The sequence below is a fragment of the Passer domesticus genome, chromosome 2 (genome assembly GCF_036417665.1).
Source record: "Passer domesticus isolate bPasDom1 chromosome 2, bPasDom1.hap1, whole genome shotgun sequence".
NCBI classification, from domain to species: Eukaryota; Metazoa; Chordata; class Aves; order Passeriformes; family Passeridae; genus Passer; species Passer domesticus.
In genome coordinates, this window is record NC_087475.1 from 64,031,253 (window position 1) to 64,058,010 (window position 26,758).

At 43.8% G+C, this 26,758-nt stretch overlaps 2 protein-coding genes and 2 long non-coding RNA genes across 7 annotated transcripts; 2 read left to right on the forward strand and 2 right to left on the reverse strand.

Annotated features, from left to right (window-relative positions):
• Positions 1–1,308: 1,308 nt before the first annotated feature.
• On the reverse strand, positions 1,309–11,168 carry SPRYD7 (SPRY domain containing 7). The gene is made up of 5 exons (XM_064408832.1): positions 11,012–11,168; positions 9,681–9,797; positions 6,594–6,760; positions 4,889–4,991; positions 1,309–2,411 (listed from the first exon to the last, which is right to left on the reverse strand). Exons 1-5 carry the CDS (start codon positions 11,115–11,117, stop codon positions 2,314–2,316), a joined length of 591 nt encoding a protein of 196 aa, XP_064264902.1. The 5' UTR covers positions 11,118–11,168; the 3' UTR covers positions 1,309–2,313.
• A 73-nt stretch (positions 11,169–11,241) lies between these two features.
• On the forward strand, positions 11,242–12,812 carry LOC135294058 (uncharacterized). Its single transcript, XR_010356200.1, has 2 exons — positions 11,242–11,369; positions 11,685–12,812. It is a non-coding gene; the product is annotated as an uncharacterized LOC135294058 (long non-coding RNA).
• Positions 12,585–18,700, reverse strand: LOC135294057 (uncharacterized). The gene is made up of 2 exons (XR_010356199.1): positions 15,618–18,700; positions 12,585–14,169 (listed from the first exon to the last, which is right to left on the reverse strand). It is a non-coding gene; the product is annotated as an uncharacterized LOC135294057 (long non-coding RNA).
• Positions 13,389–25,222, forward strand: TRIM13 (tripartite motif containing 13). Of its 4 annotated transcripts, none has more exons than XM_064408830.1 (2): positions 13,389–13,411; positions 23,983–25,222. In XM_064408830.1, exon 2 carries the CDS (start codon positions 23,986–23,988, stop codon positions 25,213–25,215), a length of 1,230 nt encoding a protein of 409 aa, XP_064264900.1. In that variant the 5' UTR covers positions 13,389–13,411; positions 23,983–23,985; the 3' UTR covers positions 25,216–25,222. The 4 variants fall into 4 exon arrangements, with proteins under 4 accessions (XP_064264900.1, XP_064264899.1, XP_064264898.1 ...); XM_064408829.1 differs by lacking the exon at positions 13,389–13,411 and adding an exon at positions 18,804–18,988; XM_064408828.1 differs by lacking the exon at positions 13,389–13,411 and adding an exon at positions 19,005–19,171.
• Positions 25,223–26,758: the final 1,536 nt, after the last annotated feature.

Consider the following 26,758-nt stretch of genomic DNA (forward strand, 5'->3'; position numbering starts at 1 on the left):
AGAAGATCCTGTCTGTGCCCCTTTCATGTTCTCTGGTATGCCACCTGCTCACTGCCTCCTGAACTCTTCCAACTGGCAGCACAGCTTCTCCAAAGCAGCACACCTCTGGAAGGACAGAGGGTCACTTTTCTTGGCCTGAGACAGAGGTCCCAGGCATCCCGGCAACCTGGGACTTGGAGAGCTGCCCAGGCTGTGTGGAAGCTGTACTAGATTTGCATGGCAAGGTTATGGTAGCAGGGGGCTACAGGAGTGGCTTCCATGGGAAGATGCCAAAAGCTTCCCCCGTTTCTGACAGATCCAGCTGGGTCCAAGACAGACTTACAGTCAGTCAAGATCAAGCCCAGCACAGACAGTGGAAGAGCCCCAGCATAACAGATTAAGAAGGGGAGGGGGGAAAAACTGCACCATTTCAGCCAGAGAGAGGGGGGAGAACATGAGAGAAACAGCCCCACAGACACCAAGGTCAGTGGAGGGGCAGGACGTACTCCTGGCATCAGAGCAGAGATTCCCCTGCAGCCCCTGGTGCAGCCCATGGTGAGGCAGCTGTGCCCCTGCAGCCCGTGGGGATCCATGGGGGAGCAGAGATCCACCTGCATCCTGTGAAGGACCCCACCCAGAGCACATGGATACCCCAAGGAGTATCCAGAGCAGGTCCCATGGGGATTCATGCTGGAGCTGTCTGTTCCTGAAGAACTGCACCCAGGGGAAGGGATCTATGCTGGAGCAGCCCATGGAAAGGACTCACAGTGGAGAAGTTCTGGAGAACTGCCTCCCAAGGGAAGGAACCACGCTGGAGCAGGGAAAGAATGTGAGGAGTCCCTCCCCTGAGGAAAAAGGTGCAGCAGAGACAACATGCAAGGAACTGACCACAGTCCCCATTCCTTGTCCCTCTGTGCGGCTGAGGGAACGAGATAGAGCAAATCAGGAAAAAAATTCAGCCTAGAAAGAAGAAAGGGGTGGGGGGAAAGGTGTTTTAGGATTTAGGTTTTATTTCTCATTATCCTCCTCTGATTTGAGGAGATTTCAAAGGGAAATGATAAAATTGCACTCTAATTTCCTGAAGTTTACACTATAATGCCAACAAAGTTGAGAAGTTCTACCCAATACTGTCACGTGACAGCAAGGCTAAAGAGAAGGAAAACATGGGCCACAGAGTTAAGACAGATGCAGTAAATCCTAAGGTGAAAGACTTTGAGAAAGCTGTTTGTATTTGAAAATTTCAGAATAAGGTAATTTCTAAAAATATTTAAATAAAATAATTTATGCAAACACATTAACTCAGGAAAAGCCAAAACCAAAACACAAACATTCAGTATGAAGATTTTTTTTTTACAATAAAAATTATTCTAGGAAGTATATTAAATATGACAAGAGGGGAAAAAATAGCATCTCACAATGTATATTCAAGGGCATCACATTTTAGAACAATGTCTTAGCCATTTATAAATGATTCATGAAGAAATTAAATATGCTATTCCATAAGAGAATAATCTAATTTACAGTTTAGATGTAAGGCTTCACCATAACATCTCATACCCTTCACCTGGATCTTTGCTTACCCAAGATGAGTGACCTGTACTTTCTCTCTTACCAGAGTAACAGAGCATGGTGGTCCTCAAACACACAGGTAGTGTTCAGATTTACTTTTTAAGGTTCAACAAAAAAGTATTACGAGAAAATATTCTTTTTTTTGTCACAATAAAAGCAAATTAAAAGCTAGAAGAAACAGATAAATTGTATTTGCTGGTCTAAGATTGAGGGAATGGATTAACCTACACCTTGCAAAAAAAAAAAAAAAGGTATCTAGCTGCTAGTTATGCCATTGTGTTGTTAGTCATTGTGCACAACTGGGACACCACAACTCCAAATCACAGACTAGAAACACAGTGCATCCTTTAAAGAAATTACATCATTTGTGTGAGAAAAAGGCTGGGGGGAAAATATAATGAGAACTATCCATCTCCATAGCTATCATATGCGTAAGAACTATTTCCCTTACAGAGCTCCAGTTTATTCAAAATACTGAATGTAATACTGACAACAGCAATACCTCTAGTCTCCTTATACATCAAGTACAAACCAGAGAAAAACCCTGCCTCAAACCACTCATTTTCAACCACAAAACAATGCCAGAAAACTCTTATTTGGACAGCAACACATTTACCTGGTCTTGCAGTTAAAGTATTTATTCTGCAGACAACAGTCACAAGTACTTACTAAAAATACAAATATGTTTCCTAAAAGTAAAATGAGGCTTCAAGATGACAAAGCTTTTTTAACAGTGCAGGGTACAAATTCTCAGTATGAAGACATTCAGAAGATTTGCTGCTCAAAGAGGATCTTTTCAAACCCAGGTGGAGGTGTATGATAAAATTCACTGAACTGACAATCCAGAATGGCACTGTCATCAACTGTAGAGGAGAACCAAAAAGAAGGAATTAGAGAAGGAACACTAGCAGTTTGATCATCTTTTATACCATCTTAATAAACTGTAGACTGTGCTCAAAACACCAAGAATTTCTTCAATACATCCCTTACATATACACAATTAAAATAAATCTTTTCAATGAATTTGGTAAGGCCTTAAGCCAGGAGAGCAAACCATCTCTCTTTTCTGCTGTTTACTCAGTAATGGTTTAATGGTTCCTTGGTGAAATCAATGAGAATGTCTAATTTCACTGGGAGTGTTAGCAGAGCTTCAGGTTATTGATTCCAAATTTTCTACTCCATTTCTCCAGAAATCTACAGATTAAGAATGCTACCAGATAAACATTGCAGGGATGTCACCTCTTCATGTGCATGTTTTTCTGTTCCTAATTCTGCTGGAGTTTCAACTGTCTGCAGTGGCTTTTTGGAGGTTTACAAGGTTTCACATGTCTTGATAGCAGCAGTTGCTATCAAACCATCAGTTTTAGCATATGATCCAAAGAGAGCTTCTTTGACTGCTTCTTGAAGTTGGGAGTTAATGTAGCTTTTTATACAGAACTTCTCCCTGGTTTTGACCCCCTGCATAATTTACCCACCTACAACAGTACTTTCAATGTAGAATATAAAAAAGAAACTGATGAGTATTTTCAGAGCAACACTTTTGTGTAGTTCACTAGCAAACTGAAACACCCACCTAGTCACAAAAGCAAGGTCTCTTTCAAAGACAACTTCGGAGATCAATCTGGCAGAATATCAACATTAGTACAAACAAGAAAAGGTTCATCTCCATATTTTGGAACTTTGCTATCTCAGAGACAAGGTTGGAAGTCTTCTCCCCTAGGCTTTGTGAAAACTCCTGTCAGTGTTTGTACAGTCCTCTAGTACTTACGCAGTGTTTATGTCTTGCTTCCGCTAAAGTGCCTGAGGTACAGCTGCTGTAGGGAATAACCTTAAAGTCCATTTTTTTGTTTCATCTTCTCAAGCTTGACACTGTGTTTGCCTGATCTACCACATCCCTTTTAAAAAGACATCTATAGCTCTAGTGTGAATAGAGTAAATCTTTGAGAAACTCTCTTCTGAATAGCCAAATCCTTCCACAGGACTAGAAGTTCACGTTAAATTAAGGACACTTGAAGTTTATACCAAGTAAGCAGTGTACAAAAACAACCTGCAGGCTTCAAGTTATAGCGAGACATAGGAGACGTGATAATTATAATGAAATTATGCCCACTTGTGGAAGAAGACCAAAAGAGCCTGGCAATAAAAGGTCACTGCATTCTCCAGGCATGGAACTTCTTTAGTCAGAGAAAAAAGATTAACAGAAGGCTAACACGCCACCGAGTATTTTCTGAAAGCAACCTTAATTCTTCATGCTGTGTAAGACCCCTTCCAAAAGACAGGGAAGATGCAGGCACACGGTAACTCTGCTGCTGCAGGTTTTCCACGAGGAGGTCCCGCCACAGCATTGTAGCGGCGCCATCAGGTGGCTGAAGGACACATCGCAACTCGACCATGGAAAACCATTCCAGCCTTAGGGCTTGGCAGCAAGTGATTCACATGTATGGACTTCAAAGACTCTACAACACATCTGGTGTGTTTTCTTCCCGTTCATAAAATTCTGTATCAATCAAAATGTATCAAGATATAAATGGGAACATGTCAACAGTTCATTAGGAACCCAACATGAATTTAAAATTATCCCCATCATGTAGCTAAGGGTTATCCTTACAACCAAAATTATTTGGGCTACTACTCAGATGAGTCTCAGATAAAATTAAGATGGAGCTCCTGGAGCAGGTCCAGAGGATGGTGACAAAGATGATGAAGGGACTGGAGCACCTCTCCTATGAGAAAAAAGGCTGAGGGAGCTGGATCTGTTCAGTCTCAGTAAAAGATGACTGAGAAGGGACCTCACCAATATCTGTGAGTATCTGAAGGGAGGGTGCCAAAAGAGTGGATCCAGGCACTGCTCGGTGGTGCAGAGCAATAGGACAAGCAGCAAAGGGCAGAAACTGCACAGGAAGTTCAAGAAAATACAAACAACAATTCTATTGCTATGGAACACTGAAGGCATTTATGAAGTATGGGAAATTAAAAGGCACAAATATTAAGCTTCACAGATAAATCAGATTAACCCACAAGTCTGCCATCTGCTTCATATTTTTTTTACCTAACAACTTTTAGACTGAGTGCAGCAATTCTCCAGCTTGCTGGATGTGGACACTATAAGCAGTCAGTAAGCAGTGGGTTTTTTTTCCTACTAAGCAGCATTAAAATTAGGCCAAAATATTCTTTTGCAATTTCATAGGTTTACATTTTCATATAATTAATTGTTGTAGTTGCCAAGAATAGATGATCGATGTGTGTTACATTTAAGTGAGAAGAACACACAGCTCACAAAACAGAACTGGAATGAAAATATTTTCCATAATGTGAAACAGTTTGAAAATCTCTGACTTACCATAGACCACTGGATAGACAGTCCCCCTGATTCCTGAAGCTGGGCAATGCATGTTCTTGCCATTTAAATATACATTTAATTCTACATGGTCATATGTAATGCCCTACAAAGTACAGAAAATTAACCAAAAAAAAGCATCAACAAGTTTATACATACAAGACTGCTACTTAGCTTTCTTAGCCACAGGAAGATTTTACCACCATTAAGCAAACCACAGCATCCTAGAAAATCTCACCTGACATATTCCTGCCAAGGACTAGAAGTTAATAAATGACCAGTAACATTTGAATTTTCAAATACTCAGGATTCCTTAATGCCCGTTCCAGCTGGGATGCAGCACAGTACTGCACAATACACCTCACATCCTACTGAGTTAACAGAACAAATTTCCAAACTTCACCACGTTAAAGAAACACAAGATGTTCAACGATTTTGAGTATGAGGAGGGTTGCATTCTTCTTGTTTGTATCTTCTCACTGAAATAACTTCAATAAATAATGATGCTAGGAACCAAGTACATCCTTCCATGCCTCCATATGGAAACCTCCCTCAGTTCATTTACTCTGCTGGCAGCAACAGACCATGGTTTCACACACAACGCTATAAATATGCTGACCACAGGGCAGAAAGCAAACACTAACAAGATAGTAACTTACTTATCTGTTAGCTAAAGGACTTTCCTCACTGCTTTGGTATGTTTGAGTGTGACAATTTGCCATGCAGGACTTCAAAAATTTGTTTTCATGACAGAGCAAAATGACTTGATACTTATTGAAATGGGGAAGTTAGCAGTAACACATCAGTTAATGTCTTTGTGATTAGCTGAAGCTGTTAGGCCACACTAGTTCACCAAAGACTGAAATATTCTGCAATCCTTCAAAAAACAATTTCAGAAGGGGATTAAAAGAACAGTATTGTATCTGAGGGTTAAGGGTGGAGATGTCACCCTTAGCTGTTTGCAGAGGGCATTTCTAACCACGGCTGTAGAGAGGCAAGTTACCCAGCGTGAAAAAGTAGGGGTGATAAATGATCTCAATTTCATTGCAGTGCTCTCATGTATTTTTGAAAATACACAAGAGGACATAGAGAAAATGACAGTACTAAAAAACCAACACTTTGAACAAAGTCGCTTAAGGATGTTTTGAGAAACTTGAAATAGTAAGGTACAAAAAATTAAAATTTTCCCTCAATCATTTTTCTGGTGAACATTACCCCCCTCCCCACTCAATATCTCCCAGAAACAAAAGTTTGGCTAAAAATACAATTAATTTACCACCCAGGACTCAGCTCTGCCCTGCTGTGTCCTTCTAATCATTAACCAGTTAGCTAAGGGTTCTTGAGTTCAGCTGGGCATGGTGCATAGACATGCAATGCATTCCAGCACATTATTTGTTCAGGCAGGTCCCATCTCAAACAGTGTGAGATCCTTGTGATGGGAATTATCAGTCAGGTAGATACTGCAATAGAGCACCAGCAACTCTTTCTCAAGTTCTGGTCAAGTCCATCTCTCATTAAGAACATATAAATACCAAGAATGAAGCACACCCATATCCAGGCTGCTGATTCATTCAAAGACAACAGGAATCTCTATCCCAGCACCTTCCAAACTGGGAGACACAAACTGAACAATTTGACTTAAAACAGAGCTGTAAATAAGAGGCATTTGGGAAGAGGTGAGGAAATAAGAAAGCCTTAAGAAACTCACCACCACATCGCCCTCCTGAGGAAGGCTGTTTGCTGGTAGCCTATTTTTCTCCTCATTGTTATAGTAGAGAGCTCCATCATTTCTTATCACCAGGCTGTGGATATCTCGACCAAGTGGAATTTGATTCAAGTTTGCTTTCTGGGTTGCAACTCCTATGCCCCAAATCCCTAAAACGTGATATTAACACAGTAAGAGAAAAAAACAAAACCCATGTTACTTTGAAGACTGACTGAAGCAGGACAGCTTAAAGAATTTGGTTTTTTTTAACTAATGCCATGATGGTACCAGTAAATATCTCCTGGAAATACCAGAACTATTGTAGGTTAGCTCTGGCAGTTAAGCACCATCCAGCCAGTCATTCTTTTCCCCCAGCCCACGTGGAATGGAGGAAGAGGAAAGGAAGAGTGAAACCAAGAAAACTTGTGGCTAAAGATAAAAAATGTTTAGTAAGTAAAGCAGAAGTGAAAGAGACAACACAACAAAGTGATGCAATGGCATATCTCCCTAAATCCTCTCCTCTCCCATTTATTCCTCCACAAGACAGGTGGTATGTGGTATGGAATATCTCTTTGGCTATTCTGGGTCATCCACCTGGTTATGTCCCCTCACAAGCTCTTATGCAACCCTAATCATATTCACTGGAGGGGCAGAGTGAGAAACAGAGGAGGTTTTGATGTGGTGCAAGCCCCGCTCAGCAAGTGCTAAAGTATTGGTGTGTTATCAGTATTGTTTTGTTATCAGTATTGCTTTGGTCACAAATCTAAAACACACAACCACAGCAGTTGCTATGAAGATGATTAACTCCATCCTGACCAGACCAGCACAAGTAGCCACATGAGACTGAAGACAAACAGCATCTTGAAAAGAGGATCTTTTCAAGAGGATCATTCTAGAAAAAGAAGGATCTCTGAGAAAGAGAACTGTAACCACTCAGCTCAACTTTCATCCCCAGAAAAATACTGAAAACAAACTCTGAGACTGTAGGTGGGTATAAAAATTAAATCCAACTAGCATGGATCTGTAAACAACAAATTTTCCTTTTTCAGCTAGTTAGACTAGTCTTACAGAAAAAAAAAAGAAAGTGCTAATATTACAGACCTAGATTTAGTAATATTTTTGAAACTCATACAACACTGAAATAGTCAAATGATGAAAACATGGTCTAGACAGTTACAGCAATGTGAAGGCACGAGTGGTTAGAAAACTATTCCAGGATTACTCATCAGTAGCACCCTGTCAAATCAAAAAAGATGACTCAAGTGGGGTTTGAGGTTTTGCATTGAATGCACAAGGTCAGATAACGGTCTGTATTACCATCAATTACTTGCATAACATGACAATGTGTTGATTAAACGTGCTGCCAATCCCAGCCTGACAGGACTGCAAGCTCTTGAGAGCTTTAAAGTGATCCTGACTGGTTAGAAATAAAGAAAGTGCAATAATTATTCTTCAATAATTATGAACAAGAGCAGTTAAGTAGGAACAGTAAGTGGCACAAATACAGTGGTGACTTGGTAACCAATTCACAGACCACTTGCTGAGTGTGAGTGTGCTGTATTGATGTGGAAAACTTCTGGATGTGTGGCATGTATAAAACAGATGAGGTAATCTACTGCTGCTGCAGCTGAAGCAGAGCACCCATTTTAAGCACTGTACCTCAAGATAAATTAGGCTGACTAAAGATATTGTAGAAGAAACAACAAAACCAATCAAAAGTGTAAAAACTTTATCTGTAAGGAGATAATGAAAAAACCCCAACAAACTGTGACTTTTTAGTCTAGAGAAGACTAAAATGAGGCAAATATGTAAGAAACTTATTTTCAAAAAATGAAACTGTACAATAATTTATTTTAACAGCAAGAATGAAAAGGTGAGAGTGTGATTCAACTTCAAAAAACTTTGAAATTATCAGGGTGACCCAGAGATAACCTCTAATTGACTGTGCAAGGATACTTCTGGAAATCTACTTATGGAAAGATTTACTTTAAGTCTTCCACAGCTCTCCTGCCTTGGGGCACAGGAATAGAGGAAAAAAGGCTCACAGGAACCAGGACTCTTTATTTCCTGTGTTTCTCAAGTGTTAAGAACATGGACAGGCTATCTGTCTGAGTAATGATCATGTAGGAACAACACCTGCAATGGATTCTTCCCAAAATAAAGGATAATAAAATTGCCAAGTTAAGATGGATATGAGCTTACATATAGCTTAAAACTAATACTTATAGCTTAAAACTAACCAGCTAGCTGGACTGCAAGGTGTTGTGGGCAGATCTGTGTTCAAGCTGCCTGCACTCTGACCCACCTGAAGACAAACAACTCTTACCCAAAAACTTTCAGCACCAAGCTCCAGCTGGCACATAAGGCCTGCCTCTGGACTAACACCTTCCTTCTTCCCTCCCCACACACACTTAGGGAAAGCACAGCTTCATTTTCAGTGTCTGCTAACAGTTTTTAAAATACAGACTGACTTTTCATGCCAGAATGCAGGCAAGCCTGGAGTGCTCTCTGTAGTAGTGAAGCTGACCATATTTGTAGGAGCAAATAAAGGAACAGAGTGCTGAAAGGCTCCTCTGGATAAGGCAGTGTCAGAGTAAGTGCTACACACTTGATCTGAAGAGCAAAGGGTAGCACAAGGGGTGTTACCCTTGCTTGGGCAAACAGTGCCTGCTAAGTGCAAATGAGGGTAGGCAAATAGATACAATTATCACTGGATAAACTGCACTCCTTAAAAAACACTTCATAGCTACAGTGTTTTATGTGGTCATGAGCACTTATTGAGGAAAAATATTTTCTAAAATACACCACCTGAAAAACATGCCTATAACAGCATGCAGAACAATGCAGGGGCTCAGTATTTGCACTCCTCTAGTAATACATTTACTATTATTTTCAATATTTTAGAGTCAGAATTAAAAAAGAAAAAAAAAGAAATTGCCTTTCACACAGTAACTTATAAATCTCTCTAACATTCACAAGTTCAAGGATGCAATTAGAAAGATGCATGCGCTGAGCCTTTCAGATACTGCCACCAGCAGGCAATGTAACATACCTCCCAAGTTTAAAGTTGTATATTTTTTGCTGACTAACCTGTGGACTGGATTTTAAACTCGAAATAGCTCTTGTTCTGATGCAAAGGTGCATTGGCTAAGCATCCTCCCGTGCCACATATTCTTCTGCCATTTTTAACAATGACGACATCTGTTCCTGCAAGTAGGAAAAAAAAAAACCACAGAACTTCAAAACATTTTTAGAAACCTGAAAGCAGCCCTCAAAAGCCCTAAACATTGAGACCAGGTTTTGTTACTTCTGCCCCAAGTAAAAGCTTCATTAGTCTGTGAGAAATATGATGATGGGCCATGCTTTGAAGCAGAGAAGGAAAGTTGTTTACAGGCTAATTCATCTTTCCACTAGGGTTTATTCATTTAAAATCTATAAGCTGATCTAATTTTCATCTTTCGGGCTTTATGGCACCATGCTGATGACAACCTTTGCTTTAGCCACATCAGAAGCATAACTTACAATTTAGTCAGAAAGGGTTCACTGTGAGACCAAAGCCCTGTACTCTGTTCTCTAACATCGGAGAAAAAGCATTCTGCAACAAGAAGGAAAAGCATATTGGGTAGAAATGATTGATGGAATCGCAAGGTGTTTAGTTAGTCTCTGAAATAATCCTTCTATTAGAAATGTGCCTGCCAATACAGAGAAAAAAATGCTCGGCTAAGTTTTCCTTCTCCATAGGACGACATCATCCCTAGGCACTGTTGTCGTGGCCAAGCACTCGGGAGGCTGTGGCTACCCACTGTGCCCGAGCACCGGGCCCTACCTATTCCTCCCCGGCCCTGCTGCGGCTGGCCCGGGTCCCCTCTGTCCCCAGCAAAGCCCGGCACGGCTCTGTGGGCACTCAGCTGAGGGTCACACTCCGAGGAGCAGCTCGGGCTGCTCTGCACGGCCCGGCCCCATCTCCATCTCCACTGCCGAAACTGGAGGTGGAGTCTCCATCCCTGGTGGAGTCTCCATCCCAGGAAGGGCTGGACGTGGCATTAAGTGCCCTGCTCTGGCTGACGCGGTGGCGTTGGCTCACAGGTTGGACGCGATGTCCCCAGGAGTCTTTTCCAGGCTCACAGATCCCTGGCTCTGTGAACCCAGCCCTCGGCTCCGAGGCACCCGTGCCCACAGCAGCCCCCTGCCCTCGGGCACCTCACACACACCGCGCCGAGCAACTTCAGTGAAACACAAACTGCTTTAAACCACTTCCAAACCAAGCTTCCTCATTGTTTTCCCCCCGAAAACTGCCAATCCCTGCTAAAGAAGTAGCCCCAAGGCGACTTTCCCAGCCGTTACCCCCGAGCCGCGCTCCGGGGCTGCGGCCCTGCCCGCCAGGAGCCGCCCGCCGGCGGCAGCGCCCCTGCCCCGCTCACCCATGCGCTGCGTGTCCAGGTGCACGGCCGGCATCTCCTTGAGCGGGATGTGCCCGGCGCCGCCATCCCGGCACCAGGAGAAGCAGCAGAACACGGAGGCGGCCATGGCCGGCCGCACCCCCCGCACCGCGCAGGCGCAACGGCCGCCGCCGCACGGCCCCGCCCCGCCGCGACATGGCGCTGGGCGCGGGCTGGAGTGAAATTAAATTAAATTAAAAAATAAAAAAAATCAGCGCTAGCGCCCCGTCCTTCCTCTGGAAATTTAAATCTAGTGGACAACGAGTGCAGCCCCTGCTGCTCTTTTTCTCTTTGTCGCCGGGGCGTGAGGCGAGAGGCGCAGCCTCCTAAAGGACGTATTGTACGTATGTACATGCATAAAAAGGATAATTCGTGTATATATGCATGTATACATATATAAAAAAAGAGGACACTGGTTATAAGGGCAGGTGTGGCATCAACGAACCTCCCACCTGAGAAGGGACTCCTTCATGGAAATTTACTGCGCAGCTATTCCTGGCGCCAAGTAACAGGAGCCCCGTTTATTTTATTTCCTTTTTCGTTATTTTTTCCCCTCCACCTTTCTCTTTTTTAATTCTTGGAAAACTCGGACGTGGCTCACTGGAGTGAAAGGCCTGCAGGTGCACCTGTGAGCTGCTGTTTCTCTCTTTTCCAGACCTCTGACCGTCCATCTCTTGAGTCTTAACCCCGAGTGTTTGAAGTAGCTTTGCTCCTGGAGTACTTCTTCATGTGTTCAAAACCTCTCCTCATTTGCTCACTTAAATTCAACTGCAAGGACTGCTACATTGTGCTGTCATTGCACGTATTATTTTGTTTTGCCTAGCACAGTCTGGGGGCAGCTTTGTGTCCCTTTCACAGAGGTAGAATACCACTAATAAAAAAGCTGTAACATGACTTGTGGTCTCTGGGTTGCACAAGCATTTCTGTGTTTATTTCTGCATTCCTACAGCACACACAGCATCCAGAGCAGGACCCACAAACTGGGCTACAACAAACACAGTAAATATCCATAACGCGACTATAGAAGCCTACCTATGCCCACTTCACATTTTTATTTATCTACAGAAAAATATCAAATAAATGTGCCACGAGCTGCTGATGTAGCATGAACCACATGATGTAGAATGTTTTACAGACGGCAGGTAATTTGATTACTTTCATCTGAAGGCTTCTTTATCTCCAAACCTGTTTGGGATGAAATTGTTGTTTCTCATTATTTCAGTTGGTGTATTATTTTGTGGCATTTCACCTGGAAGGCTTCCTTAACATTTTATTACAGTATGAAGTATGATGTAAGTAATGTAACCCATGTGGTACTATGTTATCTGTCTTGTGGAGGCCAGGGGGTTAATACAGATATTCTGAAATCCTTGTTAAAATAAACTTCCATAGCCACAAATCTCTTACCGGTCTGGATGGGCTGTATCAGTCACACTTACCCTCTTTTACTTGAAACATGAGGTGAAGTGCTGTCTTTCTCAAAATCGTGCTTAAAACCAATCTGATTTTAAGAGCGGCTTTAAAATGTGCTTCCTTTTTTTTTTTACTGTTACTAACTTACTGTTACAGCCCATAAACATTTGGGGTCAAGAGCTCACTTCCTTAAAATATGCCAAATGGGATTAGTCTTGAACTTCCAAGAAGTAAATATTAGGTGGAAACTGATGTTTATTTATTTCATATGGAGGGCATCAGGATTCTTACTGGTAGCTTGTTGTTCACAAATTTAGTCTCATTTAAGTCACTGTGGGTTCTTATTGCCTGTGGGTTTGTTACAGTAAATGCTGAAAGATAAATGTTAATATAATTTTTAAAAGAAAAAAAAAAAGAAAACTTAGCTAGAGATTTAAGCTCTAAATGACTCCCTGTCCCATGTTTTTCTCTGCCCCACCATGTCCTTTCTTCTCCAAAATGAGCGCTGAGAATACAAACACATCTCACCACACGAAGTCAGCATTGCCAAATCTGTTGGACCCAAGGGGATGAAGCTTTGGGGAGCAGTGCCTGGCTGTGCCTCGCTGCCAGTTTCCTGCTCCATCCCCTCTGAACTGGAGAGGCTGGTTTTCCAGGCCCGCAGAGCGCAGCCCTCGTGCGGCACAGCACACGCCGCCGCTTGGAAAAGCTGCCCGTGCTGCTCTGGAGCTCGCTGGTTCCAGCACCCGTGTGCACGGCAGGTGGGAAACCTCCGGGACCCGCTCATCCTTGTGCCCATCCTGTCCCCCTGCAGAGGCAGAGCCTCTGGCAGCGGCTGGTGGCACGCTGGTGCGCGAGGAGCAGGAGCGGCCGCAGAGGTGTTTGTGTGCCCCGAGTGAAGCCTCTGGCGTGGGACACAGGGAAGCAGAATATACGCTGGTGTGGTGGAAGTGAGGCAAAAGTCAGCTGGTAAGAAATGTGCCTTACTCCTGTGCCTTTCTTGAAGGATAAGGTGAACAGTTGCCGGAGGATAGCACTGTATTTGTAAATGCATTTGTCAGGTTTTTTATAGAGTGTGTGAGCACCAAAAGCTTTACAGTGCACAAAGAACTGCCACAAAGAAATTAAGATCTTGCTTTCAATATTTAGAAGTATAATTGTGCTTGGTAATCAAGGGTTAATTCAGCTTCTGCCTTACTTGAATGTTCATTTCTTTCACTTGAGGTGGCCAAATATTTTGGACCCTCCCACACTGGATGCAAAATTATGCTCAGCATGCCTAGACACGTTTGCTGCTTGCAGTGTTTTAACTTTATTTCTTTGAACAGTAGCAGCAGAGACATTTTGTCTGGGAACCATGCTAGTAGAACACAACCACTTCCATCCATTTCACAAATGCAGACTTATTTGAAGGAGCTGCTGAAGGAAAATGATGGTCATTGACTTGTTTCATTCTCTGGCTTAGAGCTTCATTCACAAAATAAAACTGTCTCTCATTAGCCCTGCAAAGTACATCTACTGGCTTCAGACAAGTATGTTTCAGAAAGGTTCCCTGATAGGCCAAATTTGCAGGAGAGGGCAGCTCTCTTCTGTTGTGGCAGCACACATAACAACAGTGTAATACGTGACTAATCCATTCTCAGAGAAATAATTCCTCTTTGTCCTGCAAGTAAAAAGCAATCAGACTTGCTTCTCTGCTGCCGTGTGCTTTGTGGAGGCATTTACACCTGTGAAAACCAATATAAAAAAGTAGTTATTATGTATGTTGGAATGCGTTTAGTAATGTCTTGCACAGAAGTAAATGATGGTGCAGAACTGGAAAATCAAGGTTTGTTTATTGAAAGCAGTCCTTCCACTCCCAGGGTCAGGCCTGTGGTTTGGAAGATGATACAGACAAGGTCTCAGATGAAAAACAGGTTGTACTTGTACTTTTGAAATCTTCACCATAATGTAGTTCTTGTGAGGATTAACATTTTGTAGGAACTCCTCTGTTTTACACAGTTAATCTGACACTTGCCAAATCATAGAAGAAATTACATATGGAAATTAATTTTGTTCCTTGTTCTCTTTGCTTTGGAGGTCACTTCTCCTTTCCTCTTTATGCAGTACAAGCAAAACCTACTGGAGTAGAGCTTTGATCTATAGGCAATCCCAAACCTTCTTAAAACTGACAGGGACGCTGACAGGAAGGAGAATTAAGTTCTTTTATGTCATGAGATAGCTAAAAACAAGAAGCTGCTGCCCATGGCACAGGGGTGCATGGCCAAGTGCTAAGATGAGCTAACTTGTATGAGCAAGCAGTAATTTGGGGAAAGTCAGGGAGACTTTTCTAGGGACTGCTTGTGAGTCCAGCAGCAAGAGCACAGATTGGTTGCAGCTGTGTTTGCCTGTGTGCATGTCCGGGACCGGAAACACCACGCAAGAGCCAGCAGACAGTGGGAGAAGCAGTGGTGTATGGCCCTGAGAAAAAGCCAAGGGACAGCTTCTTCTGGGCAAGCATCCTGGCTGGAGCAGCAAACTTGGACTGCTGCACAGTTCACCCTCCCATTTGCTTCCTCTGCGTGCAAGGAAATGGGACGTGGCTGTACATTCTTTGTAAATAAATAGGATTTCGCTAAGGAGCTGACTGAATTCATCATCGATTCCCCCCCACGTCCCTCTGCAGAAAAATCTGGCAAAGTGCTGAATATTAGTTAACTCTGTAGGTCAAAGTTCTGTATGCAAAACTACAGAGCTTTTCAGTACTGCTAAAATAGTCACCAGAGACCCTGCAGATATCAAAGCAGTCTCTGAAATTCAGACCTCAACACAGCAGTTGATCATTTCAGTTGCTGATGATCCTTCATGGATTTTTAATGCCTGGAATTTCTACAATCTATATTAAAAGTAACTTTTATGGAACAATAACAAGAAACTGCTTTCTCTGATCCCTTGTTAGGAATGTTTAATATAGTCCAGATGTATCTGTTGAAAAGAAATGTAGTCAGATACAATATAGTTGTGAAACATTTATACATCAGTAAGGTTTTTGATATGTGGAATTGTTTTGAATAATTTATTTGTGTTATCTTACAGTATCTTCTTATCAAGCTGCTCTAAGCTCTTGCAGATTTATGTCCATATTTAGGTACCCACAGCAAGTACATTATCCACCTCAGATTGAGAGTATGCTCACCCCAGCACAGCTGAATAAAGCAGAGTCCTTGGAGAAGTCTCTGTCCCGAAGCTGGAGTGTATTCTGTGTGTGCTCTGACACCTCTGTAACGGGACATGAAGCCTTAGCCTTAGTGGGAAAGCAGGTTTGCAGCCAAGGATAAGACTGTAAAATGCCCTCAACTCACCTCTTTTCCCCAGAGCTTCACCTCAGGAGGCAATTACAATCCAGCAGGTCTTTGGTTCAGAGGTGCTTTACTGATGTGGAATACAAATTTGGGAGGAAAAAAAATGCTGCTTTTAACTCCAGCTATATTTATCAATCAGTTCTTCTCCAGCAAAGCACAGCGGGTGCCTGGAGCCTGGAATGAGCAGCTGGTGTGGCCGAGGGCAAGGCTCTGTTACTTTTGGCAGCAGTGCTGGCAATAGCTGGCTGGAAGCATTTGTGAAATTATGGCCTGTGGGGGCACTTCTGGTTTATGCTGACGTGTGTGCAGGCTGCCACCAAAACAGGCCTTCTCACTGGCTTATCCTGGCACTGGTGTTTGTTCGGCTGCAGGATCAGCTGGCTGCCAAAATTGATCCTGCTGGAAACTTTTTTTTTTTTCTGTAAACTGGATTAGCTTTCAGCTCTGTTGGCAAGCTGATCTGGCTTAACATGTGGCTGCATGAGTGTCGTAGCCAGCAGAGAGGAGGCATCAGGAAAGCATGACTAAGGAAAGGGGAAAGGATGGAATGATGACTTTTGCCAGTAGCACAGTCTTGTCTTGGCTTAACCCCCTGAGAATCTGCCTGTCAGGGTAGAGTTACCTGTTACAACCTGAGTCACGTTAATGGCTTGCTTCCAGTGGATGAGAAAAATCTTGTTCCTCTTTTCCTTGCTCCTCTGACGTTAGACCTGGTGATTGTCTAATCTTGCATTGAACTGATTTAACTTGTTGCATCAGCACAAAACTCACCTCAACAAAGAAAAGGGAATAGTTCTGCTGACTGAGAGGGTGGAACCAGCTCAGTAGAGCATCTGCAGAGGCTGGCAGAGCTGAGACAGGCAAGGGGAGTAATGGCTGTCAGCTCTGAGGTCACTGACTGAACCACAACTCAGAGCTTCAGTCTCAGAAATCTCCTGGCATACTGCATATTAGAAGACCCATGATTTGGGTTCTCTCTGTAGTTTAAAGATGACAGTAGATGAGGCCCTTTGTCTTACAAAAAATACTGTGCTTGTCTTGAAAATCTGGAAATTGCCACTATCTTATAATTCTACCCTTGTATTTTCAACCCTTCCATAACTAAGTGGCATTTATCCTAACAGCTCCTTTCAAGCTGGGCCTCTCCTTTGAGCCTGGATTTCCCTTGGCTTTATTTATCTATTACTCCACAGATCTACAAATGTTCTTTTCCATCAGCCAGAACTTTTCTTTGAAGCTTCCACAACCAGCCTTTGATGCTGCCTTGGGAAGACACTGGGCTCTTGGATGCAGGAATGCAAGCTCATAAACAAACTGCTATTTGTTTCAAAAGCGCTGCTATTGAAGCAGAGTTAAAAAGTATAGAAAGATGGACTTGTATGTGTGCAAAACAGTTGAGTGCGACTCAGATAAGACATAGAAGAGTGCCCAAATTCTATTTGATTGTGCTCAGGACAGCCGTGGGACACTTAAGTAGGGTGCTGGCTAGGCAGTGTGTCCAGGTACCAAGCACAGAAATCCTGGTGTGTGTTTGCCCAGAAGTTTAAGCTTTCCTCTTTGACTGAAGAAATCAAAGGCAAGGAGGAAGAAGAACATTTTCAGGTAGACCTAATGAAGAGGCATTATCCCACTCTTCCACCCATTCAGCTCCTTCATTTATAAGGAGACAGTCTTGGACCAGCCCAAAGAATTAATAGAGAATAAAACGTACTCTAAAAATACATTAAAATGTTATAGGAGAAAGAGATGGAAATAACGAGCGAGAAATCTAAAATGCCATGTTGTTGTTAATCTTTAACCATAAAATTGCAGAGAAGATTAATAGGACCCAGAAATTCTTGATATAAAAGTGGCTGTTGGGAAAGTGTAGACAAGGAGTACTCAGCAAATGTAAATGCACAAGCATTGGGATATCAGTTGAAAGCAGCTTAGATGGTTGAGGGAAATTACCTGGAATTACTTGTTTTTAATAAAAGCAAACAAGATTCTGGACAATTAAGAAGAAACAAGCAGGGTGTTGAAATACATCTGAAGGTCTCGGTTGCTTTTGTGCAGCAACTCTACCTGCTGGGGCTGTTCTCCAGTGGATAGTGGAAGAAATGCCTCAGTGTGTAGGTACTCTGAAAGGGATTTTCAAAAATGCTTGTCCTTGGTCAAACTGTTCCCATTGAGTTAGCTGAGCAGGCAGGCCAGCTTGGGTGGGGCAGCAAGGAGAGAAGGTGAGGGGTAACCGACTGCAGTGAATTGGGGAAACATAACCTTGGCATGCTAATGAATGGTTTTTAAGATCCAGATTCCTAATAATGAGAAGAAATATGTCAGATGTGCAAGGGAGCTTCATTTGATAGAAGTATGGTCTGATTTGTGATGTTCCTTGTGTGGGTAGTCCTGGAGGTGAAGAGTTTCCCCTGTGCTGATGAGTGACGGGACTGCAGTGGGTGCAGAATAGAGGAGTGAAGGGAGGAGAGAAGGAAGCAGAGTATGTACATTTGACAACAGCTTTTGATGTAGTATTTCACAAAGTCTAACTTGAAAATAGGTTCAGTTTGACTTTGATGTGAGACCTGTTTTGTTGACTGAGAACTAAAAGAACTGCAAAACAGATACCCAACACAAAGGTCCTCTGACATCTCAGCACTTCCAGACTCAGTTTCATAGTCCTGTAACTGGAATGTTCTTTCAAGTGGACATGGGATCTCTTCTGCTCCATCTCCCTGGGACTAGTCAGTGTTTTGTGGAAAACCTGCACTAGTTTTACAGGCCACGTTAAATCTCCAAGAGATTCACCAGCTGGAAACAGTATAACCAGTGTGTTCAAGCAAATAAGAATGAGTTGCTATCCTTTTATGAAGCACGTAAGGCTCTCTGTCTCAAATTATGTTTTCTGTTAATAAGTGCTTTCGGAAGGCGGCAGATCCCCAGCAGGATTGTCACCCAGCAGCGCCCCTCCTTAGGCTGTGCAACGTGCGCCTGTGAGCTGCAGGCTCAAGTGTAATTTAACAGAGTTAACAAACAACAGAAACCCGCATATATCTCGGCGGAGGCACGGGCTGCAGCCTCGGCCGCCGCCTCAGGCAAGCAGCATCCACCGCCGGCCTCTCTCCCGGCAGCTCCGGGGCCTTCCTGGCAGCTCGCAGGCGAGCGGAGGAAGGGCAGAGCCGCAGCCGCTCCTGCCCTGGGGCTGCACCGGCGGCCGCGGGCCAAGGTGGGTGGGACGGCGGGAGCAGCTCCCGGCCGATCGCTCCGGCGGGCCGGGGCCGGGGCCGGGCGGGAGCGGCGGGCCCGGGAGGCGGGCGGCGGCCGGGGCGGGAGCGGCGGCGAGCCGAGCGAGCGTCCGAGGCGGCCGGTCCGCCGCCTGCCCCGGGCCCCGCGGGCCCGGCCTGCCATGGTGAGTAGCGGGGCCCGGGGGCGGCAGGACGGGCGGGCGCGGCCGGGCAGCGCAGGCCGCGGCTTTGTGAGAGGCGGCAGCGCCGGGCCGGGGGACGCCGCGGCCGGAGCCGCCGGTAGCGCTGGCAGCCGCCATCCCCCTGAGCCCAGCGGGGACCAGCAGGGCCTCCCTGCCCCGGGCTGCGGTGCCCGGCCGAGCGCCGAGACCCCCGCCGAGGCCAGGGCCGGCGGCTGGCTGCAGTGCCGTCGTTTCGGGGCGATTCCCCGCTGGAATTGCAGAGGGGGTTGTAACCAGGAGCCGCAAGGGAGCCTCTGCCCCGTGAAGGGACAGTGGGGTGAGCGCGGGGCCAGCGCTGGGGCAGCCCCTGCGCCCCACAGACCGCCCAGCCCTGGGGTGGAGCGGTGTTCGTGGGGCTGTGAATGCGCCGGGCACACATCGCCTGTTTCTTCCGGCCTTCCTGCCGCCTTTGGAGAGTCTGGACGTGTTGGATCTCCCCAAAATCCTGCTCATGGAAAAACCTTTGGCCATGAAATGCCAGGTTTGAAGCATGGGGAATTTACCCAGGTCTTTTTGGCTGTCTGGGTAGCAACCTTCCAGTAGCTGAAAGGGGTCTGCAGGGAAGCCAGAGACGGACTCTTCTTCAGGAGCTATAGTGACGGAGCAAGGAGTGATGTGTACAGACTGAAAGAGGGGAAATTTTGTTTAGCTATTGGGAAGAAATTCTTTATTGTGGGGGCAGTGGCCCTGGAACAGGTTGCCCAGGAAGGTTGTGGATGCCCCAGTCCTGTCAGTGTTCAAGACCAGGCTAGGTAAGGCCTTTGGCAAACTGGTCTAGTGGTTGGTGCCCCTGTCCATGGCAGGGGGAGCTGGGACTAGATAATCTTCAAAGTCCTTTTCCACCCTTTAACATTCTATGATCCTATGTTACCTACTGCTCATGGAGGTTAGGTGTTGCCCAATAAAATGTATACAATGACTCTCTGTGAGGTTGCAGTTTCTCTCAGTGGAGTGAACAGAACGTAGCTGCTGCAAGGGAGATCTTCCATTTCCCTTCCCCTCTGTGTGGGACTCTTTTTAGGGCTGATTCAACACACCAGAAGGCTGGTGAAATTGCTCATAGGGGGTCCTGACACAGACCGGGGTCCTTGCCAAGGAAGGAAGATATGACCTCTCCTGACTAGCTCAACTACTTGTAGAAATGACTTGGTCAAGTCTCATTTAGAGCAGTTACATGCCATTGCAGGAAACTTGTAATTCAGGGATTATCTTTTTGGCTTTTTTTGAAGCCTGGTGAAATTTTGGTTTCACTTTCAGCATGCTGCTGGCTGATAAACTCAACTTCTGTGCTGAGAAGCATGCTAAATGAATTTTTGTCTGGAGTGTGGGAAAAAGCTACTGTGGCTGTTTTTGCTTTTATGGTTTGATGTTGTTTGTCATTCTTCTTCCTAATGATAAAACTGTGCAAGTTGCTATTTCTGATGGGTGACATCTGTTGGGTTTGTACCCAGAGATGCTTTTGGTCCGTGTGCTACAAGTGGGGAATTTCAGGGCCTCCCAAACCTGGGTCAGAGGTTACACAGAGAAATTCCCAGTGGAAAAGTTGAAATGTAGCTGTAGTTCATCACACAAATACTGGGTTGCTAAGGGATGTTTCAATCCACAGACAATTTACTGTCTGAAATTAAAGAAGACAGAAGTTAATCTGTCCAACCATACAGGTCTTCAGTATTTTTGGCTTGACATGTGTGGTGTTTGTAAGAGGGGGAGAGGAGAAGTTTGTACACCTGCCCATTTATTTTTTTAAAAAATCCAGTGTTTTTAATGATGTGGTATAAAGGTTTTGAAATTCAATTGTATTTATAAAGCATAATTATGTAATTTGGTAAGTGGGGTTGAAATGCAACAGGACAGTTTTGGTTGGATCATGAAGCCTTTTTGTGTATGTTTTTTGTATTTTTAGCAGTGTGAAAATCTTCAGTGTTTGTCCTGCAATTTTTATGGGAAGTGTTATAGTAAGCATTTTCTGCACTGGTTTGCAGTTCTTGCTGTCAGGCATGCAAAGCTGCTTTTCCAGCTCCCTAACTGGGAAGTAAAATCCTCCCCGGTAGAGGAGACGGACCAGAGCAAATATTTTCTGCCCTGTGCATTTCCATTTACTAAGAGATGGAAAACTGTCATTTTAGTTTTGTAGTTATTATCCTCTTAGCACATGAGCAGAACTGATCTTTGTGCTGCTACTGTGCCTAAAAGCTATGAGTACAAGTTGGAAAGAAATAGCTGCTCACAAAAAGGAAGACTCAAGAGTGGAGGGATGAAATGATCGTCTTCCTGTCATCCCATTATTTTTAGTATTAGGAAAACGATGGAAGAGAAATGTTGCTTTGAGAGCATGAGAGGTGCTTCAAAACGATATTCTCCTCACAGAAAATGAGGTTTCTGAATGAGATCTGTGGGCTTAGAGGAAACCCACTAGTTAGAGTTATTAGACCTTTTCTCTGGGACTTTTTCCCTGGTTGTAGTGGTGGCTTCTTCTGCCTCCTGATTTTAGTTCTGAGTAAAAAAGCTGGCAACTTTTCCAAAGTTTCTTTTTTCCAGCAAGCACAGAGAATATGTGCAGGGGCATAAGCACCTAAGCATGGTTGTCTCAAGCATTCTGACAGTCTGCTGTTACAGGAAAGTTGGGATTTGGGAGGGAGTGTCCTGCTGAGGCAGGGAAGTGCTGTTGTGAGCCAGCTTCCCTTTCATTGCTGGGCTTGTTAATCAGCCTGGAGGCTCACGTTTGGTGTGCCTGCAGCAAGAGAAGGGTCAAGTCCTGGGCACCTCACTGAAGGGGCTCCCAGACCCCCAGCCTCCCACCTATTTCCTGAAGGGCTCTAAGGGCTCACTGTGCGTGTGCCAGCAGCAGCAAATGGTGTGAAAAATGAGGGCATGTGCCCTAGGGAAACTGTAACAGGGTCTTTCCTGGGCTTTTGTTGATCCCAGATCTGGACCATACCCAGTGGCAGGACCACTGTGAGATCTAAGGACTGGTGGTCTTTTCCCTTCACTTTCTCTATTTTCCATCTTTACTCTCTCCTCTCTTGTTCTGTCCCTCCAAGTGCGGCAATCGGGTTTTCCCCCTTGCTCTGTGCTGGAGTTTGCTGGGAGAGTCAGGAGTTTGGTAAAGTTCATTGTAAAGTCAAGAGCTTGTTAGCCAACGCTTCTACAACTGAATAGCAGGGTGGCTGTCAGAGTTAGGGTGGCTATATAATAAAGGATAAGAGTTCCCTGACACTGAACTGCTGTCTTTCTTCAGCCCACTGAGAAGTTCTGCTGAATTTTCGGGTTGTGACAACCCCTCCTCCTCACTTGAAAAGCATGGGAAATTTGCTTACACTTCCCAATAATAGCTTTTACTGTGAAGTCTTACTGGAACTATTGGTCCTTTTGTGAAGGAGTGTCAGGAGTGACCTCACTTTTCTTCCTGATAGTGAACTTTGCTTTCCTTGGATCAGTGCTGTTGTTTTTATTGCTCTTCTTGTCCTGTGCAGCTTGGATCTTCCCTTGCAGCTCTCTTCTTAGCTCCCATGTTTTCTACTTCATATTTCTTTGAGGGCACAGAAACCTTAGAAGTTACATCAAAACTAATTAGGAGCTCATTCACAGTACTTTGATGCACTTTTCTGTGATGTCTTTCAATTTATAAAAGGAATTTTATTACATATATATGAATATATGTTGTATAATACGGAAGGAATTTATGCAAGGGAAGCATCTCTCTAATTATAGCTCAAAATGAAGTTTGAGAGCTATGGATGATACAGACTGTCACCTATTTTGGTCTTTATTAGCTATTTGTTTTCTTAGAGCATGCTGTAAGTTACAATGTGTTTGCATCTGAGAACTTGGCTTTAGTTAGAGGCAGGGGGAGGGTAGTGCACTGGGTCCCTTCACTGGGACTTTCCAGTAGGAAGAATTACATGATAAATATTCTTCCTGTAGGTTCTCTCCACAGAAAGAAATTACTGGGGTGTGAATGCTGTGAGAATGGAATTGGAAATAGAGCTTGCAGATGAGTAAAAATGCTTCACGGTTTTGTTTCATGATGAATTATCAAGGATTATGGGTGGCTGTTATTTGAACTATTTTAACTTTGTGCTGAATGGCTCAATAGTAACACATTCAGTTGGTTATTTAAAAATACTGTAGGAGCAAGAGAAAAGCTCATTCTTTAAGTGAGTGGTGACTCTCCTTTGGCCTTGCAAGTAGAGCAAAAAGACACATTATGTATTCTGTAGCAGCAGAAACACTGCAACTGGGCTTTTTCAGTCACTTTTAGTATTGTCTACAGTACCAGTGGGTGGGGTTGAAACTGGAAGCTTTGGATGAGTGGAGCAAGTTGAAAGTAATCAAATATTAGTAGAGTATATTTGCTGTGTATCTTCTGTGCAAATCCCATTTCTGTGTATTGCATCAGCAAGGAAAGATGTAAGTCTTGCACTGTTACTATGAGTACATGAGTTATTTTCTTTAAGAATCCTTTCTGGGATTGGCAGGAATTCTTTTCCAGCATTTCTAGTTGAGAGTCCAAAAAAATGGTTCTGCCTGAGCATTGTACCATTCTTGTGCCTCCCATTTGCTGGCCAGGCACCACAGCTAAGGGGGACTGGCTGCAAAAACCAAGCTGAGGCGCTGTCTTAAGGATACTGGAGGAAAAAATACATCCTTTTCTCACTGAGACATGTCTCAGATGGAGATTGTTTTTTGTATGGTCTCCTTGAGGGAGAAATAAGTTTTGTAAGTACTGTTACCATCTTTTTTCTCTTTCCTAGGACATGATGGAGCTCCTAGAGGAAGATCTGACCTGTCCCATTTGCTGTAGCCTGTTTGATGATCCTCGTGTCCTGCCCTGTTCACACAATTTCTGCAGAAAGTGTCTGGAAGGAATTCTTGAGGGAAATGTGCGGAATGTGCTTTGGAGGCCATCCCCTTTCAAGTGCCCCACATGCAGGAAGGAGACTCCTGTCACCGGAGTCAACAGCTTGCAGGTCAACTATTCCCTGAAAGGTATCGTGGAGAAGTACAACAAAATCAAAGTAACTCCAAAAATGCCTGTGTGCAAAGTGCACAGCGGGCAACCCCTTAACATTTTCTGCAGGACAGACATGCAGCTGATCTGTGGGGTATGTGCCACCCGTGGTGACCACACAAAGCATGTTTTCTGTTCCATTGAAGAAGCTTATTCCCAGGAGAAGCGGGCTTTTGAAACCTTGTTTCAGGGCTTTGAAACTTGGCGTTGTGGAGATGCCCTCTCACGGCTGGATACCTTAGAGACCAGCAAGAGGAAAGCTCTGCAGATGCTGACGAAAGATTCCGATAAAGTGAAGGAGTTCTTTGAGAAGCTGCAGCACACGCTGGAGCAGAAGCGAAATGAGATTCTGTCTGACTTTGAGACCATGAAGCTTGCAGTGATGCAGGCCTACGATCCGGAAATCAATAAACTGAACACGATTCTGCAAGAGCAGCGCATGGCTTTTAACATTGCAGAGGCCTTCAAAGATGTGTCCGAACCCATTATATTTCTGCAACAGATGCAAGAGTTCAGGGAAAAAATCAAGGTGCTCAAAGAAACCCCTTTACCTTGTTCCACTGTGGACATCAGTCCCACAATGAAGAGCTTTGATACCAGCCAGTGGAATGGAATAAAGCTTGTTGATGTGGACAAACTTTCCTTGCCTCAGGAAAGCAACACATTCAAATTCAAGATTCCCTCAGTCTTTTCACGCAGATTTGTAGTGAACTCTCTTATTTTCTTGCTCATTCTTGCTGTCACCAGAATGTCCTTTGTGGAGTCAGTCATTGACAATCTCCAGTGCTGGAAATCTCAGTTCCTTACAATTTGCTTGTCCTATTTGGCAGATACCGTGGAGATAGCAGATCATGCAGTCTTTTACTGGGAACAGATGACAGATGGAGCTTCACTGTTAAGAGAAAAGTGTAAAAACTATACACTGGTTGTACTGGATAATGTCGCACAGTTTGTGTGCAAATATAAACTGTTGTGAAGTGTCTGCTGGAATATAAGAACTAAGAGAGATCTGGGGGAGAAAACATGGAACTTCTTAAATTAATTGGTCTTTTCAGACTTCCAGTGAAAACATTTAAAGATTCAAAATTATTCCAAAACATTCATAATGTTCACATAGTTTGAGCACTGCTAAACCAGAAAATGAAATGGAGCTTTGAAAAATCCACTTTGTGAATTCTTCTTTCAGTGGTGATTATGGGAATATTACTCACTGTAAATCATTTTTCTTACCAAAATATAGGGCCAAACTGTATCTTTAGTGTGATGTTAATGTAATTGTAGAATAAGGTAAAAGATTGTAGTTTAAAAAAAATTCTAACTGGGAGATCGTTTGGAAAGAGGAAGAAGAGTTGTGACTGAGGTGAGCACTGTGCTGACAGGTGTGCTGAGGACTGTCCTTCCACTGCAAAATGCAGCATGCATCATTCACATTCTGGAGCCAGCTTCTATTTGACAATGTTACTTCTCTCTGAAATAGCTATGTGTTTTGGTTTGGTTTTGTGGGGTACCGTTTTTGTATAACCAAATATTGTAATTACCCTGTGCGTTCAGATTACATGTTCAATACAAAAATGTATCTTCAGGGCAAGCATAAATTCTAGAGGTAATGATAAGAACAAGCTGCAGGATGGTATGTGCTTTGCAGATAGTTCATACTTTGCAGTTTACTTTTCCAACATCAAATTGTTGGTGTAGCTGGGCTGTTTTGTTGGTTCCATGTTTCTCTGAAGCTACACTTTCTTAAAAACTGGCCTTAACATAAAGAACTTAGTGCAGTGAAAGGTATGCAGGGGTCTGCCACAGGAAGGCAGCGTGGGCTCTAGCCCTGCAGAGGTGTCAGGTAAAACAGCTGCTCTTCTGTCCCTCTCTGCCTCTCCAGATTGCAGTTCCAAAAGCCAGGAAAAATGACTGGATGATTCCTGGAACAGGTTGTGGGATACAGTGGGTGTATGTATGTTGGTGGTGTTTGAAGAACCTTGTATATGCTGTTGCTGCATTGTTGTGTATCTCATTTCAGGAGCTATTTCAATTTTCTGGTGGTATTGACTTGGCCTTAGATACAGTGATTTAAAGGGAACATTAAGCTTGAATTCTCTGAAGTGCCCTTCTTCCAGAGCATACAGTACTGAAATGTCTTGCCTGAAGCACATTTAACCTCTTTTTGCAGTGGTCGTATGAACAGCAGTGTATGGAATGAAAACATTGAACTGACATTTCTAGAAAACAGACCTCATGTGTGCCATCCTTTGGGAATATTTGTTTGCCTCTCTGAAGGTTTCATAAATTGTGACAGTCAATTCACTGTATTCCAGTAGTCCTTGCAAGCTGTTCATTTCAAAAATAAAACATTAAATTCCAAGAATTCAAAGTCTCCAAGCAACCAAACCCAGCAAACAAAACTATTGTACATGATATTTACATCTTTGTTGCCTGGGAATCCTGTTGCTGCTCCACACCTCACTCCAAACACTTGCTAAAAGCATGCAATGGTTTTTGCAGCTGCCTTGCAGTTTAGGAAA

Bases quoted from the DNA above. Each gene is read 5' to 3' on its own strand.
- SPRYD7 (XM_064408832.1), bottom strand. From the start codon at position 11,117: ATGGCCGCCTCCGTGTTCTGCTGCTTCTCCTGGTGCCGGGATGGCGGC. The intron at 9,798-11,011 runs GTGAGCGGGGCA...TCCTACTTGCAG, and splicing joins CCTGGACACGCAGCGCATGG to GAACAGATGTCGTCATTGTT. The intron at 6,761-9,680 runs GTTAGTCAGCAA...ATCACGTTTTAG, and splicing joins GTTTAAAATCCAGTCCACAG to GGATTTGGGGCATAGGAGTT.
- TRIM13 (XM_064408827.1), top strand. From the start codon at position 19,680: ATGGAAAAACCTTTGGCCATGAAATGCCAG. The intron at 19,710-23,982 runs GTTTGAAGCATG...TCTCTTTCCTAG, and splicing joins CTTTGGCCATGAAATGCCAG to GACATGATGGAGCTCCTAGA.